Source organism: Nyctereutes procyonoides, unplaced genomic scaffold (genome assembly GCF_905146905.1).
Source record: "Nyctereutes procyonoides isolate TBG_1078 unplaced genomic scaffold, NYPRO_anot_genome, whole genome shotgun sequence".
In the NCBI taxonomy this organism is placed as follows: domain Eukaryota; kingdom Metazoa; phylum Chordata; class Mammalia; order Carnivora; family Canidae; genus Nyctereutes; species Nyctereutes procyonoides.
Genome location: NW_026575020.1, coordinates 18,108,092 through 18,131,442, shown reverse-complemented (window position 1 = coordinate 18,131,442; position 23,351 = coordinate 18,108,092). Strand labels below are relative to the sequence as shown.

Below are 23,351 nucleotides of genomic sequence, written 5' to 3'. Positions count from 1 at the left end.
AATTCCTACAACAACTCTGATCAAAGGTTTGGAGGTTTTTTTGCCTCAGAACTTAAGTGACAAGGAAAAGACCCTGAAGTAAATTAATAAAGTTAGAACTAAAACCCAAATATCCAAACAAATACTAAATGATCTATTTTGTCAATAGTCAATTTTTATATTTTGGGCTCATTTTTCCAAATAGTATAAGTCTCCTTCCTGAAAAACACAAAAAGCACATCTAATTAAATGTTTTACAAAGTTTTTGAGGGATAACTGAAATACAATAAACTGCAAATATTTTTATTAGTCTCATTTTTATTTTATTTTTTTAAAGATTTTATTTATTCATAGAGAGAGAGGGGGGTGGGGGGCAGAGACACAGGCAGAGGGAGAAGCAGGCTCCATACAGGAAGCCCGACGCGGGACTTGATCCCGGGTCTCCAGGATCACACCCCAGGCCACAGGCGGCGCTAAACCGCTGCGCCACCGGGGCTGCTCTAGTCTCATTTTAAGTTTTTTTTTTAATTTTTTTTAAAATTTATTTATGATAGTCACACACAGAGAGAGAAGAGAGAAGCAGAGACACAGGCAGAGGGAGAAGCAGGCTCCATGCACCGGGAGCCCGATGTGGGACTCGATCCTGGGTCTCCAGGATCGTGCCCTGGGCCAAAGGCAGGCGCCAAACCGCTGCACCACCCAGGGATCCCCCTAGTCTCATTTTTAAATTATGTATTTAAAGTATACAAATAACCAGTTTTGTGATACATGTCATACCACTAAATCACAATAAAAAAAACTAATAACATTTTCATCATCTCAAAAGTGTCCTCATGTCCCTCTGTAATCTTTCTCTCCCTCTTCTTCCTCCTGCACCACCACCAACCAGTAAGCTTCCTTTTAGGATAGATAACTTTGCACCTTCTAAAATTTTATATGAATGGAATCATAAGCATGTATTCTACTTTCACTTGGATTCTTTAACTTAGCACAGTGATTTTGAGATCCGTTTATGTTTTCACATATATCAAGACACCTTCCCTTTTAGATCTTCTATCATTGAGTCAAAAATCAATTTTTCAAATTAGTTAAAAGATTCATTGTGAATACATCTTATTGTATTTATGATGAATAGAATAGATATATTTAATATGCCTCTATTCTTTTTTTTAATATTTTATTTATTTATTCCAGAGACAGACAGACAGAGACAGGCAGAGGGAGAAGCAGGCTCCATGCAGGGAGCCAGATGTAGGACTCAGTCCTGGGTCTCCAGGACTGACTGAAGGCGGCGCTATTACACTGAGCCACCAGGGCTGCCCAATATGCCTCTATTCTAAAAGGAAGAATGTCATAGAAAGACTGTCCAATGAAGAAATATATTTGTTTTGTTTCTTAAATTCCGCATATGACCATATGATCATTGTCTTTCTCTGACTTATTTCACTTAGTATAATATTATTTGTACCACATACTACACCAGTCAATGTCAGTATCTCAGTTAATACAACAAGGATTCACATAAGTGATTATGTATAAATTACTTTCTATAATGGTATTTTTTAGTTCCAGTATAAATGAGTAACTTCTATGACATTTACAATGCCACTTACAACATTCATAAGTTATATAATGTACCTGATGTAAGGTTTTATATAAGAAGTTCACTAGTTCCGTTATGCCTAATGACTTGTTAGCTCTTCTACCATTAACTACTTTTCTTTAAAAAAAAAAAAAAAAGATTTATTTATTTATTTGGGGGAGAGAGAGAGAGCATATGTGCATGTGCACACAAGCTGGGAGAGAGGTGGAGGGAGATGAAGAGAATCCTCCAGCTGAGTCCATACTGCAGCCTCAATGCCAAGACCCCGAGATGATGACCTGAGCCAAAATCAAGGGTTGGATGCTCTACTGAGCCTCCCAGGCACCCTATAAACTCTGTTTCTCAACAGTTTACAAAGCTGTTTAAAAATCACTCTAGGATAAAATCTAGCAGTTAAGAATCATAAAGATAATGCACTTTTTACAAAAGTCTGTAATTTTATGAAAGAATGAAATTAATATTTTCATCTAATAGAATCCTTGGAATCTTTTCTGTCCAGTCTTACAAAGAGAAATACTGAAAAACGCTGAATTTTAAGAACTAGTGTACACATTACACCGTGAACAAAAAGCAATGCAGTTAAAATCAAGTATAGTGAACATATTACAGACTCTAGTTACAGAGAAAGATTTTAATCCAGTATCCTGCCTAATGTTCTCCTGTCAGCTATGTCAAGATCAGGATTTTCTGTAACAAATGGAAACATTAGCTATTCTTCTCTGGTTGATAGAAACACATTAGTTATTTTGGTATATTACAACAGTCAATGATCAATAGCATCAAGCCCAACAGTCAATGACTAGAGTTGTCAAGAAAGTTATCACCCATCATTCTAGTAAATCCAACATAAAGGAATGTCATAAATAATACAGATCAACTAACATCAAAACAAACACTAATCATAATTCTGTGGTCAGTTCCCCCTAAACCTAGACTATCTAGTAAATAAATATATGCCCCTAGTCCCAAGGGGCATCTAAACATAAATTTATCCCCACTATCAGAAAAATATCCTACTAATCAACTCTTCATATTTGATCACTACATCTGAAAACACTAGGCTCTAAGATTACTTTCACTTAAAATTTGCATTTTCCTCTAATTTGTAAAAGATTAAATATTCAAAGACTGCAAAAGTTATTAGCAAAGCTAACTATTTTCACGAATAGTGGTTTCTGGTCATTCTTGTCATAGGGTTTTGCAAAATAATAAAATTACCTTTAAAAAAGTTAATAAATCAAATACTTATTAAGTTTATACTATATGCACAGCACTCTGGGGCATGTTTTTTAAAAGTCATAAAGTCGGGATCCCTGGGTGGCGCAGTGGTTTGGCGCCTGTCTTTGGCCCAGGGCGCGATCCTGGAGACCCGGGATCGAATCCCACATCGGGCTCCCGGTGCATGGAGCCTGCTTCTCCCTCTGCCTGTGTCTCTGCCTCTCTCTCTGTGATGACTATCATAAATAAATAAAATTAAAAAAAAAAAAGTCATAAAGTCTGCCCATCAAGAATTGTAACTTAGTTGACAGACAAGACTTAAATGAACAATTAGCAAATAAGCCATCATCACTTCATAAAATGTGCTACATAGTAGAGGAAGACTTTAACATCTGTAAGAAATGGGAGAAAAATAATGTGGGCTAAAACTGTCAGAGGCAGCTGTGAGGAGAAAGGTAGAATGGTATTACTATACTAACCAGTCATCCAGAATTGAAATCAATCCTGAGATAGAGATTTAAGAGTATCCAGTAAAAGGAAATAGTTAATGAATAGCTAACACAAATTCACTTGCCTAGCAGATTTTGTAAATGGTAAATACTACTTTTAAGTGAATGTGAAAACAGGAAGAAATGATTACAAATTTATACTAGATGGAAATGTTTTATATTTAGAATTTCTTTGGGAGGACAGGAGTTGGAGAATGGGTGACATGTTAAAGAAAATATAAGTACTGGATTATTAAGAGTTAGTAGCCTTGGTTTAGAAGAGGGCAATTTCAAGTATTACCCATTTTTCATTTACTTACCACGTACTTCTTTTGATTTTGTTTTCTCAATCTCCTCAAATTCTATTTATTTAATATTCTACTCAAATAACACACGGTTACTATTATAAGCAAGATCAGAATTGCATCAAAATATTAATTACACTAATCTATCCTAAAATGAGACTAATTAAATCAATGCTTAAATTCCAAAAATCGTAAACTGTCGTGAGTTCTTATTCCTCATCCAAAATGTCTTGGAATTTATCATAGCAAACCTTCAGAGAAGGTAAAAAAAAAAAAGGGGGGGGGGAGTTTAGTTCAATCCTAAATAAATCTCTCTTTTGCTCTAAAATTATATAGTTACTCTTCAAGAAAATAATTTAGAAACTCAGATTGCTTCCTTAATTAACATATTAAGGACTAAAGTTACTTAAGTTCATCATCCTTTTCCACTAAAATTCCAAAAATACTTCCCCTTACTCTTGAAAGATATGTTATTACTTTTACTTTAAAGGAAAACATTGATTTCACTAGGGAATGAAGTTCTCTCACCATCCACAATTGGCAGCTTAAATGGTTCCTGTGGCCTTTCTTTCTTTCTTTCTTTCTTTCTTTCTTTCTTTCTTTCTTTCTTTCTTTCTTTTTTTTCCCCCCTGTGGCTTTTCTTAGAGAGATACTGGCATTAAAATAATGCTGTTGTGGTTCAAAACATTAATTTCAGAATCTCACCAAGAGTAAGTGACCCTTTCCACCCAAATTTAAGGCTGAAGCTCTCCACGGGATTTTAAGAAAGGTCTTACAAGGGCCATTACTTTATTTATAAATCCCATCATTTAACTTATTTCCCTGCAGCTGTAGAACACAGACCTCCATCTGAATCTACCTACTCACTAAAACTAAACTAAAGCTTCAAAACTACCTGTACAGATCTACACTTCCATTTTATTATTTTATTTTATTTATTTTATTTTTTATTTTTTTTACACTTCCATTTTATTTAAAATGTACGATTATGGGTACCTGGGTGGCTCAGTGGTTGAGCACCTGTCTTTGGCTCAGGTCATGACCCCAGTCAGTGTCCTGGGATCAAGTCCCGCATCAGACTCCCCATAGGAAGCCTGCTTCTCCCTCTGCCTATATCTCTGCTTCTGTCTCTCTCATAAATAAATAAATAAATAAATAAATAAATAAATAAATAAATAAATAAATAAATAAATTCTTATAAATAAAATAAAATGTACAACTTCCTCTTCAGCAAGTAACTTTGAACTCTGCAAATACGAATTATACTAATAAATTCTCTCCCTTTCCCAAATACACACAAAAGCTAAAGAAGTCTATCTACTGACCTGCCTATCTCAGAGAGATGGCTAAAATAAACCACAAGTTCATTTTATATGAATGTTGAAACTGCTCCAGAACTGAGCTCAAATGAGGTTCATTCACCCTTTTTAGATTATGGTATGAGAAACTATAAAGACTTCCTTTCCTGAGAAAATTCCAGTGATTAATTAAAGATAAAAGTACTTAGCTCCTTATCATACCTCACAATTTACACAATATATTATGCATACTACTCAATATCCACATGCTAATAGTACCCGCCCTCACTTAAATTAAGCCTATGTCAGGAAATAATAGGGCAAAAAAAGCTAATATCATCACTAAGAGTATTTATAGAGTTTATGTGTTTTAATACAGTGCTAGATTTGACACAAAAAAAGCACTAACTACAATGAAACTAAAACTTGAAACTATTACTGTGGACTTTACCATTTAACATTAAGATCATCCTTGTAAAATAATTATTTTAATTATTCTAGCCAGTGATGACCTTTAACAGAGTCCAAAGGGCAGAGCAAGAATCTTAAAGCAGTTTTTGGGGAAATGAAATTTATGAGATATTCACATAAAAATGATGTTGCAAGGAGTTCCACTTCCACCTTAGATGTAAAAAGTCTGAAAGTGTATTACTTCTATCCTAAAAACCAGAAAGTCAAATAAACTATATCACATTTCTTGAGCCTGTCAGAGGCAACCAAGTAGCCTGACACCTCAGAAAGGACAGATTCCTCCAAAACACAGGATTAATGAACTGCCTCTCCAATAGCAGAACATGGGAAGAAGATGCAGCTGCTATGCAAGTGAGTAAGGAAAAAACCAACTAAAATTTTAACAAATGTATTTTCTGTTTCCATAGAGTTGGCTATTCTAAGCCATTTCGTACAAATGAGGTTAAAAAAATTAAAAATGTAAACTCTATTATTATAGAAACTACAGGTTCAAAAGCACGCAACAGGTTAGAAACAGAAGCTATCACTAATTAAGAATGGCAAATTACAGTTCTATGTAATATACTAATCTTAAAATTCCCATAATTTTCAGTGTTTTGTTAATGTTTTCAGTGTTTTATTCTTATTTCACATTTTGAATGATATAATGCATATCTGTATAGACAGCCATAAAAACAGTTAACTTACTATTTTTAGGAAGGGTATATTTACATCAACTTAGAACATTTTATCTCTACCCAAATTTTTTAGTAGAAATTAAATAAGACTTTACAGGTTCCAATAAGCTAGTGTTTCATTCACAACATTTAATTTTATAGAATTAATTTAATTAGGCTTTGTTATCGAGAAAGTTTTTCTTTAACACAAAATCTGTAAAACATACTCCCAACATAAAACTTGTATGTCAGAGTAGTGAAGTGTGTAAGAATAAGAAGTTGGTCAAACTACTGGGCCCATGGTTATAGTCAGTGGCTATGAAAGCTCAGTATAAAAGCAGCACAAATGCAGATCTGTGTTACTTCTCTTTGGCCTCTAAAAATATAGCCATATTGACATCTAAGCTCTACCGACTTACTCAGCAAGAAAAATAACTGTGGGGAACTCTGGTTTTTAGGATAGAACTGTGGTCTATGCTAAGACCAGAAAGCTCCTCAAGAATTCAGGCTGGTGGAAAAGTATGTCAAAGGAAAATCTAGAATATAAAGATTACCTCAGCCACTTTTGGAGGCACTCCATCACCAAGCACTTCCCTGATGAAGCAGTGCTGGCCCATATAATAAGAGAGTCCACATGTTCTCTTGAAGGCATCTTTCAGTCGTTTCAGCTCTACATCTGTAACTGCAATTCAGAAGTTGAAGAGGGTAAGAAACTGTAAGAGAAAAGAAGGCTCTCAAAATCTTCTTTTTTAAAAAATAAGTGTTGGCAAGGATATGGAGAAAAGGGAACACCTTTGCATTGTTGGTGGGACTGTAAATTGATGCAGCTACAATGGAACATTTTGGAGGTTCCTCAAAAAATTAAAAACAGAAATACTATATGATTCAGCAGTCTACTTCTAAGTATTCCCCCGACTTGAGTATTTATCCACAGAAAACAAAAACACTAATTTCAAGAGACAGATGCACCTCTATGTTCACTGCAGCATTTTGTAAAATAGCCAAATTATGGAAGCAACCTAAGTGTCCATTAATAGATAAATGGGTATGGGGTGTCTGAGTGGCTCAGTCGGTTAAGCAGTTGGCTCTTGATTTCGGCTCAGGTAATGATCTTGGGAATCTGAGATCAAGCCCTGCACCAGGCTCCACACGCAGTATGGAGTCTGCTTGACATTCTCTCTCTCCCTCTGCCTCTCCCCCCATTCATGCTTACTCTCTCTCTCTCAAAATAAATAAAATCTTTTTAAAAATAGATAAATGGATAAGATGATGTGTATATATAAATACACACGGGATCCCTGGGTGGCTCAGTGGTTTAGCGCCTGCCTTTGGCCCAGGGCGTGATCCTGGAGACCCAGGATCAAATCCCACGTCGGGCTCCCAGTGCATGAAGCCTGCTTCTCCTTCTGCTTATGTCTCTGCCTCTCTCTCTCTCTCTCTGTGACTATCATAAATAAATAAAAATTTAAAAAAATAATAAATAAACACACACATATATATGTAATACAGACTATTACTCAGCCATAAAACTGAATAAAATCTTGCCATTTGCAACAACTTGGATGGACCTAGAGGGTATTATTTTAAGTGAAATAACTGACAGGGAAAGACAAATACTGTATGATTTCACTTATATGTGGAATCTAACAAACAAAACAGAAACAGACTCATAAATACAGAGAACCAACTGGTGGTTGCCAGAGGAAAGACAGATGAGGGGATGGATAAAATAAATGAAGGGGATAAAGCAGTACAAACTTCCAGTTGTAAAATAAATAAGTCATGTAAAGAGGATGTAAAAGGTATGTAAAGAGCAGCACTGGGAATATAGTCAATAATATTTTATTAGGGAACCTGGGTGGCTCAGTCAGTTAAGTGTCTGTCTTCAGCTCAGGTCATGATTCCGGGGTCCTGGAATCAAGCCCTGCATTGGGATTCCTGCTCAGCAGGTAGCTATTGTCCTCTTCCCTGCCCCCTGCTTGTGCGTTCTCTCTCTCTCTCACACACACACACACACACACACACACACACACACACACACACAGACTCGCTCTCTCAAATAAATAAAATTTAAAATAATAATAATAATATTGTATTTCCCTCTTTAGTGGCAGACGACAAACATTTCACACTTATAAATGTTGAATCACTATGTTGTATATCTAAGACTAATACAATATTATATGCCAACTATACTTCAAATTTCTTTGAGATAAAAATATTTGTACTTAAGCACTTATTTATTCATGTGGAGGACAGTCCCCACAAAATCTAAGCTAAAGATTAGATTTTGTCATTTACAAAGAAAGCAATCTACAAACTGATTATTCTAACAACCTAATATTTTTAGACATTCACTACAAAACAAAAATTACTAAGTCACTACTTTTAGGCATTTTTTTCACCAAACAGAACTTTGTCTATAAGGACGAGAAAAATACAATTATGCAGTCAGTTCAAGGATCAAAATGATGGCACAGAAAAGGTACTTTTAGCCCATGCTGGAGGAAAGAGGAGACTCTGAACAGAGAGGATGATTACATAAAAATTTAAAGACTACCCAAAGCAAAAAGGACAAAGGTATGCCAGGCAGAGATGATAAGTTTGTTACAAAGTACAATGACAGATGGAATGTATGGAATTGTACGTTACTAGAACAAAATAAACAAGGTGGGGAGTAGTATATAATAAACCTAGGGAGGCAGTCATTTGACCAAGTCATAGAAATTTTGGTCTGTCGTAATAAGGAAGGGATATAGTCAGACACAATTCAGATACAAATTCCAGGCAAATAAGAAACAGAACATAGATACAATGCAGTTCATTCTACCAGTAGTGCAGAAAAGCAAAAGGTAGACTAATACAAGAAGAAAAGAAGATAAATCTGGAAAATGTCTACAAAGAAGAGTCACTACAACTTGGAGCCTGACTGAGAAGCAATTTAGGATAATGTTTAGGAGTCTAGTCAGGGAAACTTGAAGGATGGTATGCCATGTAGAAAGGGAATAAGAAAAAGAGTAAGTGAGGAAGAAAAGATAATAAATTCTGGGAAGGATATATTGCATATGAAAAACCTTGGGGGGGGATAAAAACCTTGGGGAAATTCAGTGGGTTTTTACAATTATGAGTGTAAAGCTTAGGAGAGTTTTGAGGAGAGTCATCAGCGTATAGGTGGCAATTAAACCACAAATAAGAAGCACAGTCTAAGAAACCAACGCTTATAGGATCTGCAGACAAAGAAAAAGTACTCTAATAATATTGATAAGGAATAATTAGAACAGGAAAAACAAGATAAGTATAGTCTCCAAAGCACAAGAAAAAGGAACTGGTCTACAGTCTCGCATAAGGCAGAAAAGACCAACAAGATAAAGACTGAAGAGTCCCGGCATATATATTATCTTTCAATAAATGTTTGTAGTACGGAGAGAAACCTCATGGGTTTGACAACTTGTGAGGCAATGATAAAACATTAAGAACTAATATTCGAATAAGTTGCTAGAGAAAAGTATAAATACTACATACAATTGGAGTCATACTATTAATATCCTCAATATATTAATTTTTTTTCCTTATAAGAATGCAAAAGTGAGGGGTGCCTGGGTGGCTCAGCCTGGGTCATAATCTCGGGGTCATGAGACCAGGCGCTGTGTCGGGTAGAAGCTGCTTGAGATTCTCACCCTCTCCCTCTACCCCTCCCCCTACCCGTGTGTGCTCTTTCTCTAAGAAAAAAAAAAAAAAAGGAATGCAGAAGTGAAAAACAGAACAAAACTCCTCTCATAAATTAAAGTAATGGAAAAGAAATTACTTCAGCTACTGGAATACATATTTCCTCAAAATGCCTAATTTCATTAACAGCTTTACTAACAAATTAGAATGCTCATCTAGTGGAAGAGACAAGAAAATCAATCACTGGGATATAAAATGATAATCTCATACGCTTGGTTACAGATCATTTGAAGGACTGGTAGTAAGTTTAAAAAATAGCAGTCTGATGACTAATGAACTTATTCATTTATAACGTGAGAATATGTATATACATATGCATAAGCTTTTTAAAGCATTTATAAGAAGAAAATGATGTCCATCAACACAGGACAGACTGGATAAGTTATTGTATATGCTTGAAATAGAATATCAGACACTAAAATCTTGCCATGGATCCATACTTATTGAAAATAAACAGCACTTTTATTTTTCAAAATAGACTAACAATTGGCTGATCTGTAGACATGGAGTACATAAAAGTGTTGTCTTCTGTACAACTGAAACTTTGAAAAATAAAAATAAAAATAAAAATTTAGGGGGACTGCAATCCAGCTGGGCCATACCTTATCCCTGGAGCTTTCTGGAAGATGGCAGTTTGAAGAGTATACACCTTAAGAATTGTTGGGAGAACTCTGTACACTAATGCAAAGTACTCAGAACAGTGCCTGAGTTATAGAAAGCCATCTAAATGTTATTTACTGTGGCTGTCATCATCAGTGAGAGAAGAATAGCCTCCCATAACTTGTGAGACTAACATGAAATAAAATGAAATTACACCATAATACTTCCCATATATATTTCTTTCTAATATCTTCACATACCTTTGTTTAAACAAAGGTGACTAAAAAAAAAAAAAAAACAAAGGTGACTAATGAATATTCAGCATATAGTAGAGCTCAGGTCTAACACATCCAGGTATTCAATAAATGGTAGCTATTTAAAAAATTAAATTAAAATGTAGGCAGATGGAAAAAAGAATAGAATCAAGGCTAGTAAAATTTTAAAGTAGGAAAACATAATATTAATGTAGTTATTTTAATTTTAGAAAGAAAAAAACAGTTTCAGATAAAAAATGGAAAACTGAACACATTTTTAAAAATTTATTATCTAGGGTGACTGGGTGATAGGCACTGAGGGGGCACTTGGGATGAGCAGTGGGTGTTATATGTTGGCAAATTGAACTCCAATAAAAAAATTTTTTAAAAAAAGATGATAAAGTTAAAAAAAATCTATTATCTTAGAGCACTTGGGTGGCTCAGTCAATTAAGTGTCTGACTCTTGATTTCAGCTCGGGTCATGATCTCAGGGTTGTAAGATTGAGCCCTGGGTCAGGCTTGTGCTCAATGCAAGCCCAATGCGGAGTCGGCTAGGGATTCTCTCCCTTTCCCTGTCCCTCCCCCTGTTCACACTAGTGTTCTCTCTCTCAAATAAATAAATAAATAAATAAGTAAATAAAATCTTTTTTTAAAAAAAACCCTCTTCTCTCTCTAGACTTCACTAAAATTACAGCAAGAATAAAAAAAGGATATAAACTCAAAAGGACAAAGAGAAGAGAAAACTGAACACCTAAGAGTCAAATTTTTCTGGCAACCACTAAGTATCTAGAGGAGTGGTGACTGACCTAAACAGACAAAAGATGGAAACCTAAACACTAGCAGTTGAGAAATATGAACAAGCAGCAAACTAATTTACCTATTTTACACTTTTTACCTTTTACCCAAACCACTCCAAAAAAGGCTCAGGAACTCATGGTACCAGTTACCACCAAAGGGCCAGGGTAGTAGCTGCTAGAGGAGGTGGTAAAAGGTAGAGAGATCAAGAGAGACTGACTGGTTGAAGGCCTGTATGAAAAGTGGTTAGACTCTTATGTCTAAACTTAAAGCATGATGCTGTCAAGCACCGGTCTATCATATAACCATCACTTTCACACCAACTTTTTTTAGATGCAGATATATATTAAAAGACCAGAGATACATTCTCTGAAGAATCTGAGACAGAAAGGGTCCATACGTGAAAACACCAGGTTTAGCTAAGAGCTGTAAGAATATGAAAAAAGGTAAAGATTAAGTGAGCACTTGTATCCCTTGCCCTACTACTCTGTATCCCTTGCCCCACTCTGACATATGTATCACCTAGCTGAAATAAACAGGAGTCTTCCCTGAAGAAAAGTAAATGAGAGCAGAACAAACGCCTGCCACTGAGTGAGAGTCTCTATTCCTCCCTTAGAAATGTCTGGGTTCCCAACTAAACATCAAACAGAAAAATCCACAAGTCAACAAGTGATATATTCAAACATATAAGTCTTCCAATCTGGGGCACCCAGGTAGCTCAATCAGTTAAGCGTCTGCCTTTGGCTAGGTCATGATCCCTCCCTCTGCCTGCCTACCACTCTGCTTGCTTGTGCTCTCTCTCTCAAATAAATAAAATCTTTAAAAAAAAAAAGGGGGGGTCTTCCGATCTATCCTTTTAATGCACACTTTTAAAAATAAATGGGTAGTTCGGCAGTTCTTAAAAAGCTAAACATATACTTACACTAATAACCCAGCAATTTCACTCCTTGTGATTTACCCAAGAGAAATGAAAATAGTATACAGAAATATACATAGGAGTTGTATTAATAATAGCCAAAACACTAGAAACAACTCTTTTGTCCATACACAGGTGAATAAATAAATGTGCTATATCCATACAAGGAATAGTATTCTGCAATAAAAATTAAGAAAATTGATTCATATAACAACATAAATGAATCTCAAAAATGATACTGAGCAAGGGGTCCGCCACGGAAATAAGATGACAAAGGGGATGTCATCATTTGGAAAGCATCGCAGTAAGATGCACACATTGTGCCGTCACTGTGGCTCTAAGGCCTACCACCTTCAGAAGTCCATCTGTGGCAAATGTGGCTACCCTGCAAAGTAGAAGAGAAGGTATAACTAGAGTGCCAAAGCTAAAAGACGAAATACCACTGGGACTGGTCAAATTAGGCACCTAAAAATTGTATACTGCAGATACAGGTACGGACTCTGTGAAGGATCAACACCTAAGCCAAAGAGGGCACCTGTTGCAGCATCCAGTTTATCTTAATGATTTCAATGATTAGTCACAATAAACATTCTCATGTTTAAAAATTAAAAATTTAAATTTAAAAAAAAGATACTGAGCAACAGAAACCAGACACAAAAAGAACATATACTGTATGACCACACTGTATCAAAGTCTTGAAGAGGCAAAATTAGCTATGGTGACAAAGACAGTGGTTGACAAAGGGTGTATGGGTAGAAATGTAGGGTACAGACTGCAAAGATGTAGGCGGGAGCTCTTCTGAAGTGATGGAAATGTCTTAGATATTTACGTGGGGTGGCGATTACACAAAAGAGTACATTTGTCAAAACTAAACTTAATACTTAAATCTGCATGCTTTATTGTATGTAAACTATATTTCAACAGAGTGGACCTTTAATAAATGAATGGACAGCCAAAGAACACCAAATATTGAGGAAGGTTCCAACAAGAAAGTTACCAAAACAAATAGAGGTTAGTAGGGTGAACAGATATAATGAGGAAAGAAGAAAAAAGAAAAATACTAAAGCTTCCAAATACTCTTAGAGAAGGATAAAAAGAAAATTGAATCCAAATAAGTACTAAAAAACACTATAATGAGAAAGTAGTAACAATCTCTTGGGCCCTTTCCCAGCCAGCTGTAAGAGAGTATTCTACATCAAGATGAGGGGATAAAATAAAAGTAAGAAAAGGGATCTAGGAAACACTGACTCCAGCATGAGAGTCGTAAGGGGAATCCTCAGGCTAATTAGGATAAGACATTACAGGATGACAGCTACATAGTAGGCCTAGAGGATAGGACCAGATTAGAAACGAATAAAGGCTCTAGGAAAAAAAGAGAGAGAGAGAGAGAGAGAGAGAGAGAGAGAGAGAGAGAACAGGACAGAAAACCAAGTGATACATCTGACCACAGTGGGAATAGCTTTTTAGAGGTATTTCACCTTGAAAAAATAAATCTCAAGAACTAGTTTTAATTTAGGTTTTTCTTAACAACCTAAAAAAGAGGTGAAGCATTCCAAGGTACAGACAACCCTTGAACAATACTGGCTTGAACTGCGTGGGTCCACTTATACGTGGACTTTTTTTTTTCAATAAAGGCACTGAAAAAATTTTGGGAGATTTGCAATTTGAGAAAACAATTCAACTGTATAGCCTAGAAATATTGAAAAATTTGAAAGGTGTGTCATGAATACATGAAATATATGTAGATACTTGTCTATTTTATCAGATTTATCAGAAAAACTTAAAATTTATCAAAACTTACACACACTTACAGACCATACATAGTACCATTCTAATAGAAAGAAATGTAAACAAATGTAAAGATACAGTATTAAATCGTAACTGCATAAAAGTAACTATAGTACATACTGCACTACTGTAATAATTTTGTAGCCACCTCCTGTTGCTATTATGGTAAGCTCTGCTTAAAATGCTGTGTGATGCTAATCATTTCCACATGAACAGTTCATATCTCCAAGTAAATTGTGTATCACAGTCAAAAGTGATCTCTCATGGTTCTCACATATTTTTCATGTTTAGTGCAAAAGTGTAAGCCTTGAATAACATCATGGGACCCATACAAAGTGCCACTAGTGATGCTAGAAGTGCTCCCAAGAAGCAGAGAAAAATCATAACATTATAAGAAACAGCTGAATTGCTTGATATGTACCACAGACTCAGGTCTGCAGCTGTGACTGCCCACCATTTTAAGATAAATGAATCCACTGTAAGGACCATTATAGAAAAAGAAAAGGAAATTCATGAAGCCATCACCACATCTTTGCCAGAAGGAGTGAAAATCTTCCGCTCTTTGTGAAATCTTTTTATCTTGTATTGAAAATGCAGCTTTTATGTGGGTACAGATTGTTAATGAGAAAGGCATACCTGTAGACTCTAATATGATTCAAGAAAAACCAAAGTCATCATATGACAACTTACAGCAAAAGATGAAGCAAAAGAAGGAAGGAAGGAAAGGAAGTCTAAAACAGGATGAAGAATTTAATGCCAGCAAAGGATAGTTCAAGAATTTTAAAAAGAGGTTTGCCTTTAAAAATGTAAGAAAAGCAGCTTCTGCTGACCAAGAGGCAGCATATGAGTTCCCAGATGCCATTCAGAAAATCACTGAGGAGAAGGATAGCTACCTGAGCAAGTTTTTAATACAGATGTAAGTGTCCTATCCTGTTTAGGGGGAAAAAAAAAAAAAAAAAGAGGGCAGCCCCAGTGGTGCAGTGGTTTAGCGCCGCCTGCAGCCCGGGGTGTGATCCTGGAGACCCAGGATTGAGTCCCGCGTTGGGCTCCCTGCATGGAGCCTGCTTCTCTTTCTCTTTCTTTCTATAAATAAATGAACGAATGAATGAATGAATAAATAAATAAATAAATAAATAAATAAATAAATAAATAAATAAATAAATAATCTTTAAAAATTTTTTTTAATTAAAAAAAGGGAAAAAAAAGCCACAAAGCACATCTATTAGTAAGAGAAGCAAGCACCAGGATTTAAGGTAAGAAGAGATATGCTAACTCTACTGTTTTGTACAAAATCAGTTCATGATCAGGACTGCCCTTATCTATAAAGCTGCTAACACCTGAGCCTTGAAAAGATAAACATCAGCTGCCAGTCACTGGGTTGTACAACAAGAGGTCTTTGGACGATGGGAATCCATTTTCTAAATTGGTTCCATCAATGCTCTGTCCCCATAGTCAGAAGTACCTTGCCAGTAAGGGTCACCAAAGGTAAACCCTGTGGCCAGGACTGCTTTGCTGCTGCTCCTGCTACTGATGAGTGGACAACACTATTGCCACTCATACCACCTGTGCCAAATGCATTCTGCACGGTTCCAGCCTCTGTATCATTGTGTCCTGAATCAGAGCCTGGCATGCGGTTATCTGAATGATAGAGCCATTAGGAGCCGCATCCAACTGCAAGAATATCTGGGAAATTGGGTCTTCCCCTCTAATGGATGGAGATGGTCTCCACCCTTATAGACTTTAAAAAAAAAAAAAGACTCTTTAAGTGTGAAATCCCTTTATGTAGGAAAAGGGACACAAATTCTGGGGATGGACACTGCAGTTGAGGAATGGAAAAATAATGACAAATTTCAATTTTTGAAGCAGTGATCTGAGACATTGTGGGCACTCAGATTTGCTTAGATGAATGAGTAACTAGTAAATCACATTTTTCAAATAAAAAAATATTTTTGATATTGAACAATGCCCCTGCTCACCCAGAACCCCATGAGAGCAACATCAAAGTCGTCAAAGTGATATACTTGCCCCCAAACACAATCTCTCTAATTCAAACTCTGTATCGGGGGTTAGGTCATAGGAGCCTTAAGGCTCATTACACATAGTACTCTACAGAAAGGACTGTCAATGCTATGGAAAAGAACCAGTAAGAGAGAACATCACGAGGATCTAGAAAGATTACGCCACTCGAGATGCCATCATTGTTATAGAAAAAGCAGTGAAAGCCACCAAGGCCTGAAACAATAAATTCCTGCTGGAGAAAACTGTGTCCAAATGTTATGCATGCCTTCACAAGATTTACAACAGAGCCAATTAAGGAAAACCTGAAAGAAATTATAGACATGGCAAAAAAGGTGGCAGATGAAAAGTTTGAAGATAAAGATCTTGGAGAAATTCAAGAGCAAATAGACACCACACCAGAATGCAGAACTTGATGGAGATAAGTGTTTCCAAACCAGTGTCAAATAATGAGAAAGAAGATGTAAAAGAAACAATGCCAGAAAACAAAGTGACATTTTGGCAGAAGGATTTCAATTAGTCAAGACTGTTTTGACTTCTCTTCTGACCTGGACTCTTCTATGATACAAGCACTAAAACTAAAACAAATGTTATTAGAAGGATTGGTACCATATCAAGTTGACATCTCTATATGACATTTTGAGAAAAAAAAACAAAAAAGTCAGACAGAATTTATGTATTTTCATAAAACTATACCAAATGTGCCTGCCTCTTCTTCTCCTTCCACTTCTTCCACCTCCTCTGCCTGTCACCCCTGAGACAGCAAGACAACCCCATTTCTTCCTCTTCCTCAGCCTACTCAATATGAAGACGATGAGAAGACCTTTATGACCATCCACTTCTACTTAATGAATAGTAATTATATGTCATTGTTAATACACTTAATCTCTTGTGTATGTCTTTGTGTAAAAATATAGTAATTGTATTGCAAGAACTATAATGTCTTTACATCATCATCTATCTTCATCAAAGTGAATGATAATGCATATAAAGTCAATAATGTTAGTTTTCTTACTGTTTTTTAAATTTTGCTTTCAAAAACCTAAATTGCTGGTACAGTATTTCTCTCTCACACATAATCAGAGACACTGCATTATTATACTATGATCACAGGTGTTTTTTTTAATGTGACAGTGTATTATGAAAAGGACTACAATAATGTATGCTATAAAAACTGGATAATGATTCATTCATTAGAATGCTTTCTTTAGGCTAGGCTACTGTGAAGCAACTATCAACAATATCAGACTACCTACCATAAAGCAATCATACTGCTATTTCTTCATTATCAATGCATGAATTGTTAAGCCTATATATAAACATGAACTTCTTTTTCATATTATCTTTTCATTTTTGATGTCTAATGTTAGCAATACATATAACATCTACAATATTTTATATAAGATAATATTTATGTAGGTACTCACAGACGATTCATCTTATAAACATATGACACAGACTTACAATATGGATATAGTATAGTGCTGTAAATATATTTCTTCTTCGTTGTGATTCTTAGTAACATTTTCTCTAGCTTACTTTAAGAATACAATATTTAATACACATAACATTCAAGATATATGTTAACTGAATTTGAAATCAGCAAAGCTTCCAGTTAACAACAAGCTATTAGTTGTTAAGATTTGGGGGAATCAAGGGCACCTGGCTGGCTCAGTGGGAAGAGCATGTGACACTTGATCTCGAGGTTAGGAGTTCAAGCCTTGCATTGGGGAGAGATTACTTAAAAAAAAAAAAAAATTTAAGGAATCAAAAGTTTTATGTGAATTTCCGACTGCACAGGGGGTCAGTGCCCTTAACCCCCAAGTTGCTAAAGGGTTAACTGTATACCTATAACATTCTGTCATGAGAGTTAAAAAATCAACCAGAATCTTACTAAAAGCCATGGGCACAGAATCGTAATTCTTCCTCAGACAAGAAGTGTGAAAAGAAGACAACAAGGAAACACCAAAGATAAAGAAACAAGGGAGAAATTTTTTTCCCATATCAGAACAGTTTTTTAGGGAATTGATCTCATCCAACAAAAAGCCTTGGTGATTTCAAGACATCTGTTTTTAAAATATTCAATTGGTGGCAATTAGCAATTCATAATCGAATATCAAGATCTGATAAGAAAAAGAAAGTACTTGATAATCACTTTCTGATTATAGTACAAAACAAGCAAGAAATTACACAGGGCAGATACTGGAACAAAGATAAAACATTATGGTATTCACTACTGAAACAGAATCCTTCCAGTAAAACCATCCTGGAATGCGAAACACAAAAATTAAAATATTAAAAGCAACTAAGCTCTTACTTATCATATGCCCAAACACTGTGCTATGCAAAGGGGAACACAAACCTAATAATAATCAACTCTATCTTCAAGGAATTCATGGCTAAGAGACAAGACTTATGAATAAATAATGACAATATAGTAAATATAAAAGACAACTGGGGGATCCCTGGGTGGCGCAGCGGATTGGCGCCTGCCTTTGGCCCAGGGCGCGATCCTGGAGACCCGGGATCGAATCCCACATCAGGCTCCCGGTGCATGGAGCCTGCTTCTCCCTCTGCCTATGTCTCTGCCTCTCTCCCTCTCTCTGTGACTATCATAAATAAATAAATAAATAAATTTAAAAAAAAAAGAAAAAAAAAATAAAAGACAACTGGGCACAGGAGACCACCTAAAAAGAGAGGAAGAGTGCTCTAAAACTCTGTTACTACACAACTTACAGCAAAAACAAACAACTAACTGCATCTGGAGATTACTTTCATATACTTTCTATAAAGGTCTCCTTACTGTTGATCATGCATAGCATGACATTCTAAAAACCTATTTGGCCTATAATAAATCTAATAAAACACTCATTAATATAAACAACCTCATCACCAGTTATAATCATGTTTTTATTTTTAAAAATATTTTATGTATTTATTCGAGAGAGAGAGAGACAGGCAGAAACACAGGCAGAGGGAGAAGCAGGATCCATGCAGGGAGGCTGACGTGGGACTCGATCCCAGGTTTCCAGGATCACACCCTGGGCTGAAGGCGGCGCTAAACCACTGAGCCAACCGGGCTGCCCTATAATCATGTTTTTAAGAGAAAATTATAGTATTCTATGATAAGATTTACAGGTTAGACCAACTGACTGGGACTAATATGGCTGGACTTGAGTTAGTTGTGATGAGAATAGATAACTAACTTCTGGAATTCCCCCTGTGCTTTCAGAACATCAACCCCCACATCTAGATGGTAAAATGAAAAGCCCTCAGACATAGACAATAGTGCTAGCCACAAATATGTGCTTCCTGGATACCCTCCCATTCCAGATTTTCCCATCCTCCCTTATCATTTGGTTTTCTGAGCAGGACAAAGGCAATAGTGTACTTTGGTGAGCTAAGGGAAGGACGCTGAATTCACTCCAGGCAGTCCCACTGAAGGACTACATATTCAAGGTAGTGGGTGCTAACAAGAAATTTGTGCTTCTTCAATATGCTCCACTATTTCTTTCTTTTTTTTTTTTTTAAGATTTTATTTATTTATTCATGAGAATGCACAGAGAGGAGAGAGAGAGAGGCAGAGACGCAGGCAGAGGGAGAAGCAGGCTCCATGCACCGGGAGCCCGATGTGGGATTCGATCCTGGGTCTCCAGGATTGCGCCCTGGGCCAAAGGCAGGCGCCAAACCGCTGCACCACCCAAGGATCCCCTGCTCCACTATTTCTAAACCACATTTCATCTGATCCCTTTACCAACACTATCAATTATCTAAATAAATGAAAATACATACATAATTCCAAATGAAAGGCCAGAAATACTAGACATCTCCATTACATTGGACTATTCTGAGATCTGACTCTGGCAAGAAAAGCTGCATGAATAAAAATACTCTGTGGCTCCTTTGCTAAGAAGTAAAAGTGCAAGCATAACAGGAATTATATGAGATAGTAAAGAGTAATGATGCAAAGCTCAAAAACTGAAATACCTACAGGCAATAGGAGGGCAATATAAGTGAGGAAGGGGGCCAGGTCGGGTATGTGGAACCCTAGAGAGCACACATCCTTCTATAGAGTGTAGCATACAGGCATTTGCTACAATGTAGCAATGATGAATCCAAGACTATGAGGGAGGGTGTATGTTAGAGACAGAGAAAGCTCTCTACTTTTAAAAGTGTTGGCAACTGATTTTTTAAAAATTTTCAGCAACATGCAATCTCAGTATGTCCAGCCAGCTGCCAGGTTTGACAACCATTGGCCAAATGGTTAAGGGCACAAACAAAATAGACATGTGTTTAAAGTGAACAAAGTCTCTTACTAGCTGTGAAAACATGGGCAAGTTACTGCGCTTACTCTTCTTAAAATGGATATACATATGTAAGGCCTTGACAAAGACAGGAAATAAATACTCAATAAATGACAGTTTGGGAGGAGGGGATTTCTAGCAGTAATGAGGGTGTACCCTGTTCCTTTTCTATTCCTAACTCTGGAGAAAGTTGTGAAAATGAGGACTGGAAAAATGAGTTAAAAAGCCAAACAAACAACAATAAATTTTTCTGCTTTTATCCTCTTTCCTCCTTACCTATAGACTAATATTACCATCCTAGCAACCCTCCTACCACCTAATATTGGAACAAAGGAGAAGGAAGAAAAAGAAGGCAGAAGAGAAGAAAGGAAATAGCAAAAAAGGCAGCAACTTCTGTGGCTCATGACAGACAAGTGAAGGGAAGAGAACTCTCTTCATTGGAAAGGAATGTATCCAAGCCAGTGTTAAATTTGAACATGAATGCTGGTTTACCCAAAGCCAAGTAAGTCATATCACCAGGAGTATTTATTAATACTATAATACATAAAAGGTCATTAACATTCTATAAAATTATAAACAAAATCATCATTCGTAAAACAAATTTTGCTATCAACATTACACAAAAGAAGCAAGTCAGGAGTCACTCGATATTTTTTTTAAACATTTTTTTAATTTTTATTTATTTATGATAGTCACACAGAGAGAGAGAGAGGCAGAGACATAGGCAGAGGGAGAAGCAGGCTCCATGCACTGAGAGCCCGATGTGGGATTCGATCCCGGGTCTCCAGGATCGCGCCCTGGGCCAAAGGCAGGCGCTAAACCACTGCGCCACCCAGGGATCCCAGGTGTCACTCGATATTAATAGATCAAAGATTCAATCTGATAAGTCTGCTATATTCATTCACTACAGGTTGGGTTAAATATGATATTTACTCAAAGCATGGATACATTCACTTGCTATATTTTATCAACAAAGCTCCTAATCACACAAAAACTCCTTAACTATAGTCAACAAGAATTCAACGTGTAATCATTTTTTTTTAATTTTTTTGAATTTTTATTTATTTATGATAGTCAGAGAGAGAGAGAGAGAGAGAGAGAGAGAGAGAGAGAGGCAGAGACACAGGCAGAGGGAGAAGCAGGCTCCATGCACCGGGAGCCCTACGTGGGATTCGATCCCGGGTCTCCAGGATCGCGCCCTGGGCCAAAGGCAGGCGCCAAACCGCTGCACCACCCAGGGATCCCCAACGTGTACTCATTTTAAAAATAAGACCACTTTGTAACAGATTAAAGAATGGGAGTTATTTGATATAACCCATACATAAAACACAAGACTAGTTCAGAGTTCACTAAATCCAAGACTTCTCTAGAGGATATTTTTAAATTTGTTTTTAAAACACAGGAGCAGAAACAATTTTTCAGTTTTGTCTAGCAGTTTCTAGTGACACAGTGATCCAAACATATTCTGAGGAGCCTGAAACATAAGAAATACCATAAAAACTAAATAGATGTGTATTTCATCTAATTTATATGTAACTGGCAACAGTTTGCTGGGTTCTATGGAGGATACAAAGATAAGGTATTGCCCCTTGTGGGGTTGTTTTTGTTTCCTTAGTTTTAAAAGCCTAAAATCTGTCAACAAATACTTAAAGTCTTATTTAGGTGAGAGTGAAAGAAAAATAAAGTGTAAACTTTTTTAACATTTTTTTAAAATTTTCTTTTTTATTTATTTATGATAGTCACACAGAGGGAGAGAGAGGCAGAGACATAGGCAGAGGGAGAAGCAGGCTTCATGCACCAGGAGCCCAACGTGGGATTCGATCCTGGGTCTCCAGGATCACGCCCTGGGCCAAAGGCAGGCACTAAACCGCTGCGCCACCCAGGGATCCCAATGTAAACTTTTTTAAATGGCAATTCAAGGGGCACCTGGATGGCTCAGTCAGTTAACCATCTGCCTTTGGCTCAGGTCATGATCACAAAGTCCTAGGATCTAGCCCCAAGCCCTGCATCTCCCTCTCCCTCTAATATTGGGGGAGCTAATGTACAGCTCTCCCTTGCTGTGCTCTCTCGTTCACTCTCTCAAATAAATAAATAAAATCTTTAAAAAATGAAATAAAATGGGAATTCGAATCTGGGAGCTACTGAAAGATAAATTTGTCTTAAGAGTTCTATGAAGTGCTCAGTGTTCATACAGAAACAATATATTCCACACTAAAAAATTTACATATTGAAAAAGCAAGCCTGGAGAGACATACATCAGCCCTCATTAAAACCCACCCCTCCTCATTTTATTATATTTTCTGCTAACAGAGAAGAAGTAAGAAGGGTCACTGGACCTCAGTTTGAGATTTCCAGCATTATGGAAAAATATTTACCAAAATGCCTACCATCTATGCTCCCTGGACAAAGAAATGATGCAGAAAAGAGAAGACAAGACTGAGTGAAGAGGGAAAACAGTAAAAAAGTTAACAAAATTAAACATTAGGTAGAACATATTAAACAAAGAGGCAAAGGAAATCAAACACATTTCATTGGTATATGTAATAAAAAACTGAAATAATAAGACTGTCCCTTCTGCTGTAGTCACAAGTCTGCCCAGATTCAAGAAGAGCAATCATAGATCCACAGATCCCACTTTTCACAGGAGAAGTGTCAAAGTCATATTGTAAGCAGCAAGTGGGACAGGAGATATTGTCATAACCACCTTTTAAAAATATAATCTGCCATATAATGAACACTAAATATTTGTATCAGGTTTTCTTTTTTCATAGGCATTCAAAGAATTCAACATCATAAACTCCCTTTTAAAATACTTAGAAATCTTTGCAGGACAAGTTATATACATAAGTACTAAAGAAAATAGTACTTAGCAAAAAAGAAGTGCTACTAGAGAAGTCAATCATACCACTACCCTTCAGGAATTTTCAACTACTA

The 23,351-nt window shown here is 36.4% G+C and overlaps 1 protein-coding gene and 1 pseudogene across 2 annotated transcripts in view; one reads left to right on the top strand and one right to left on the bottom strand.

The window, feature by feature from the left end:
* The window catches only part of USP32 (ubiquitin specific peptidase 32), a 205,565-nt gene that overhangs the window by 131,483 nt on the left and 50,731 nt on the right, over positions 1-23,351 (bottom strand). For both annotated transcript variants that reach the window (XM_055320812.1, XM_055320821.1), the window contains exon 2: positions 6,573-6,700. In XM_055320812.1, the coding sequence (XP_055176787.1) occupies positions 6,573-6,700 (128 nt within the window). The remainder of the gene's footprint in view (positions 1-6,572; positions 6,701-23,351) is intronic.
* Positions 12,577-12,870, top strand: LOC129506816 (60S ribosomal protein L37-like; annotated as a pseudogene).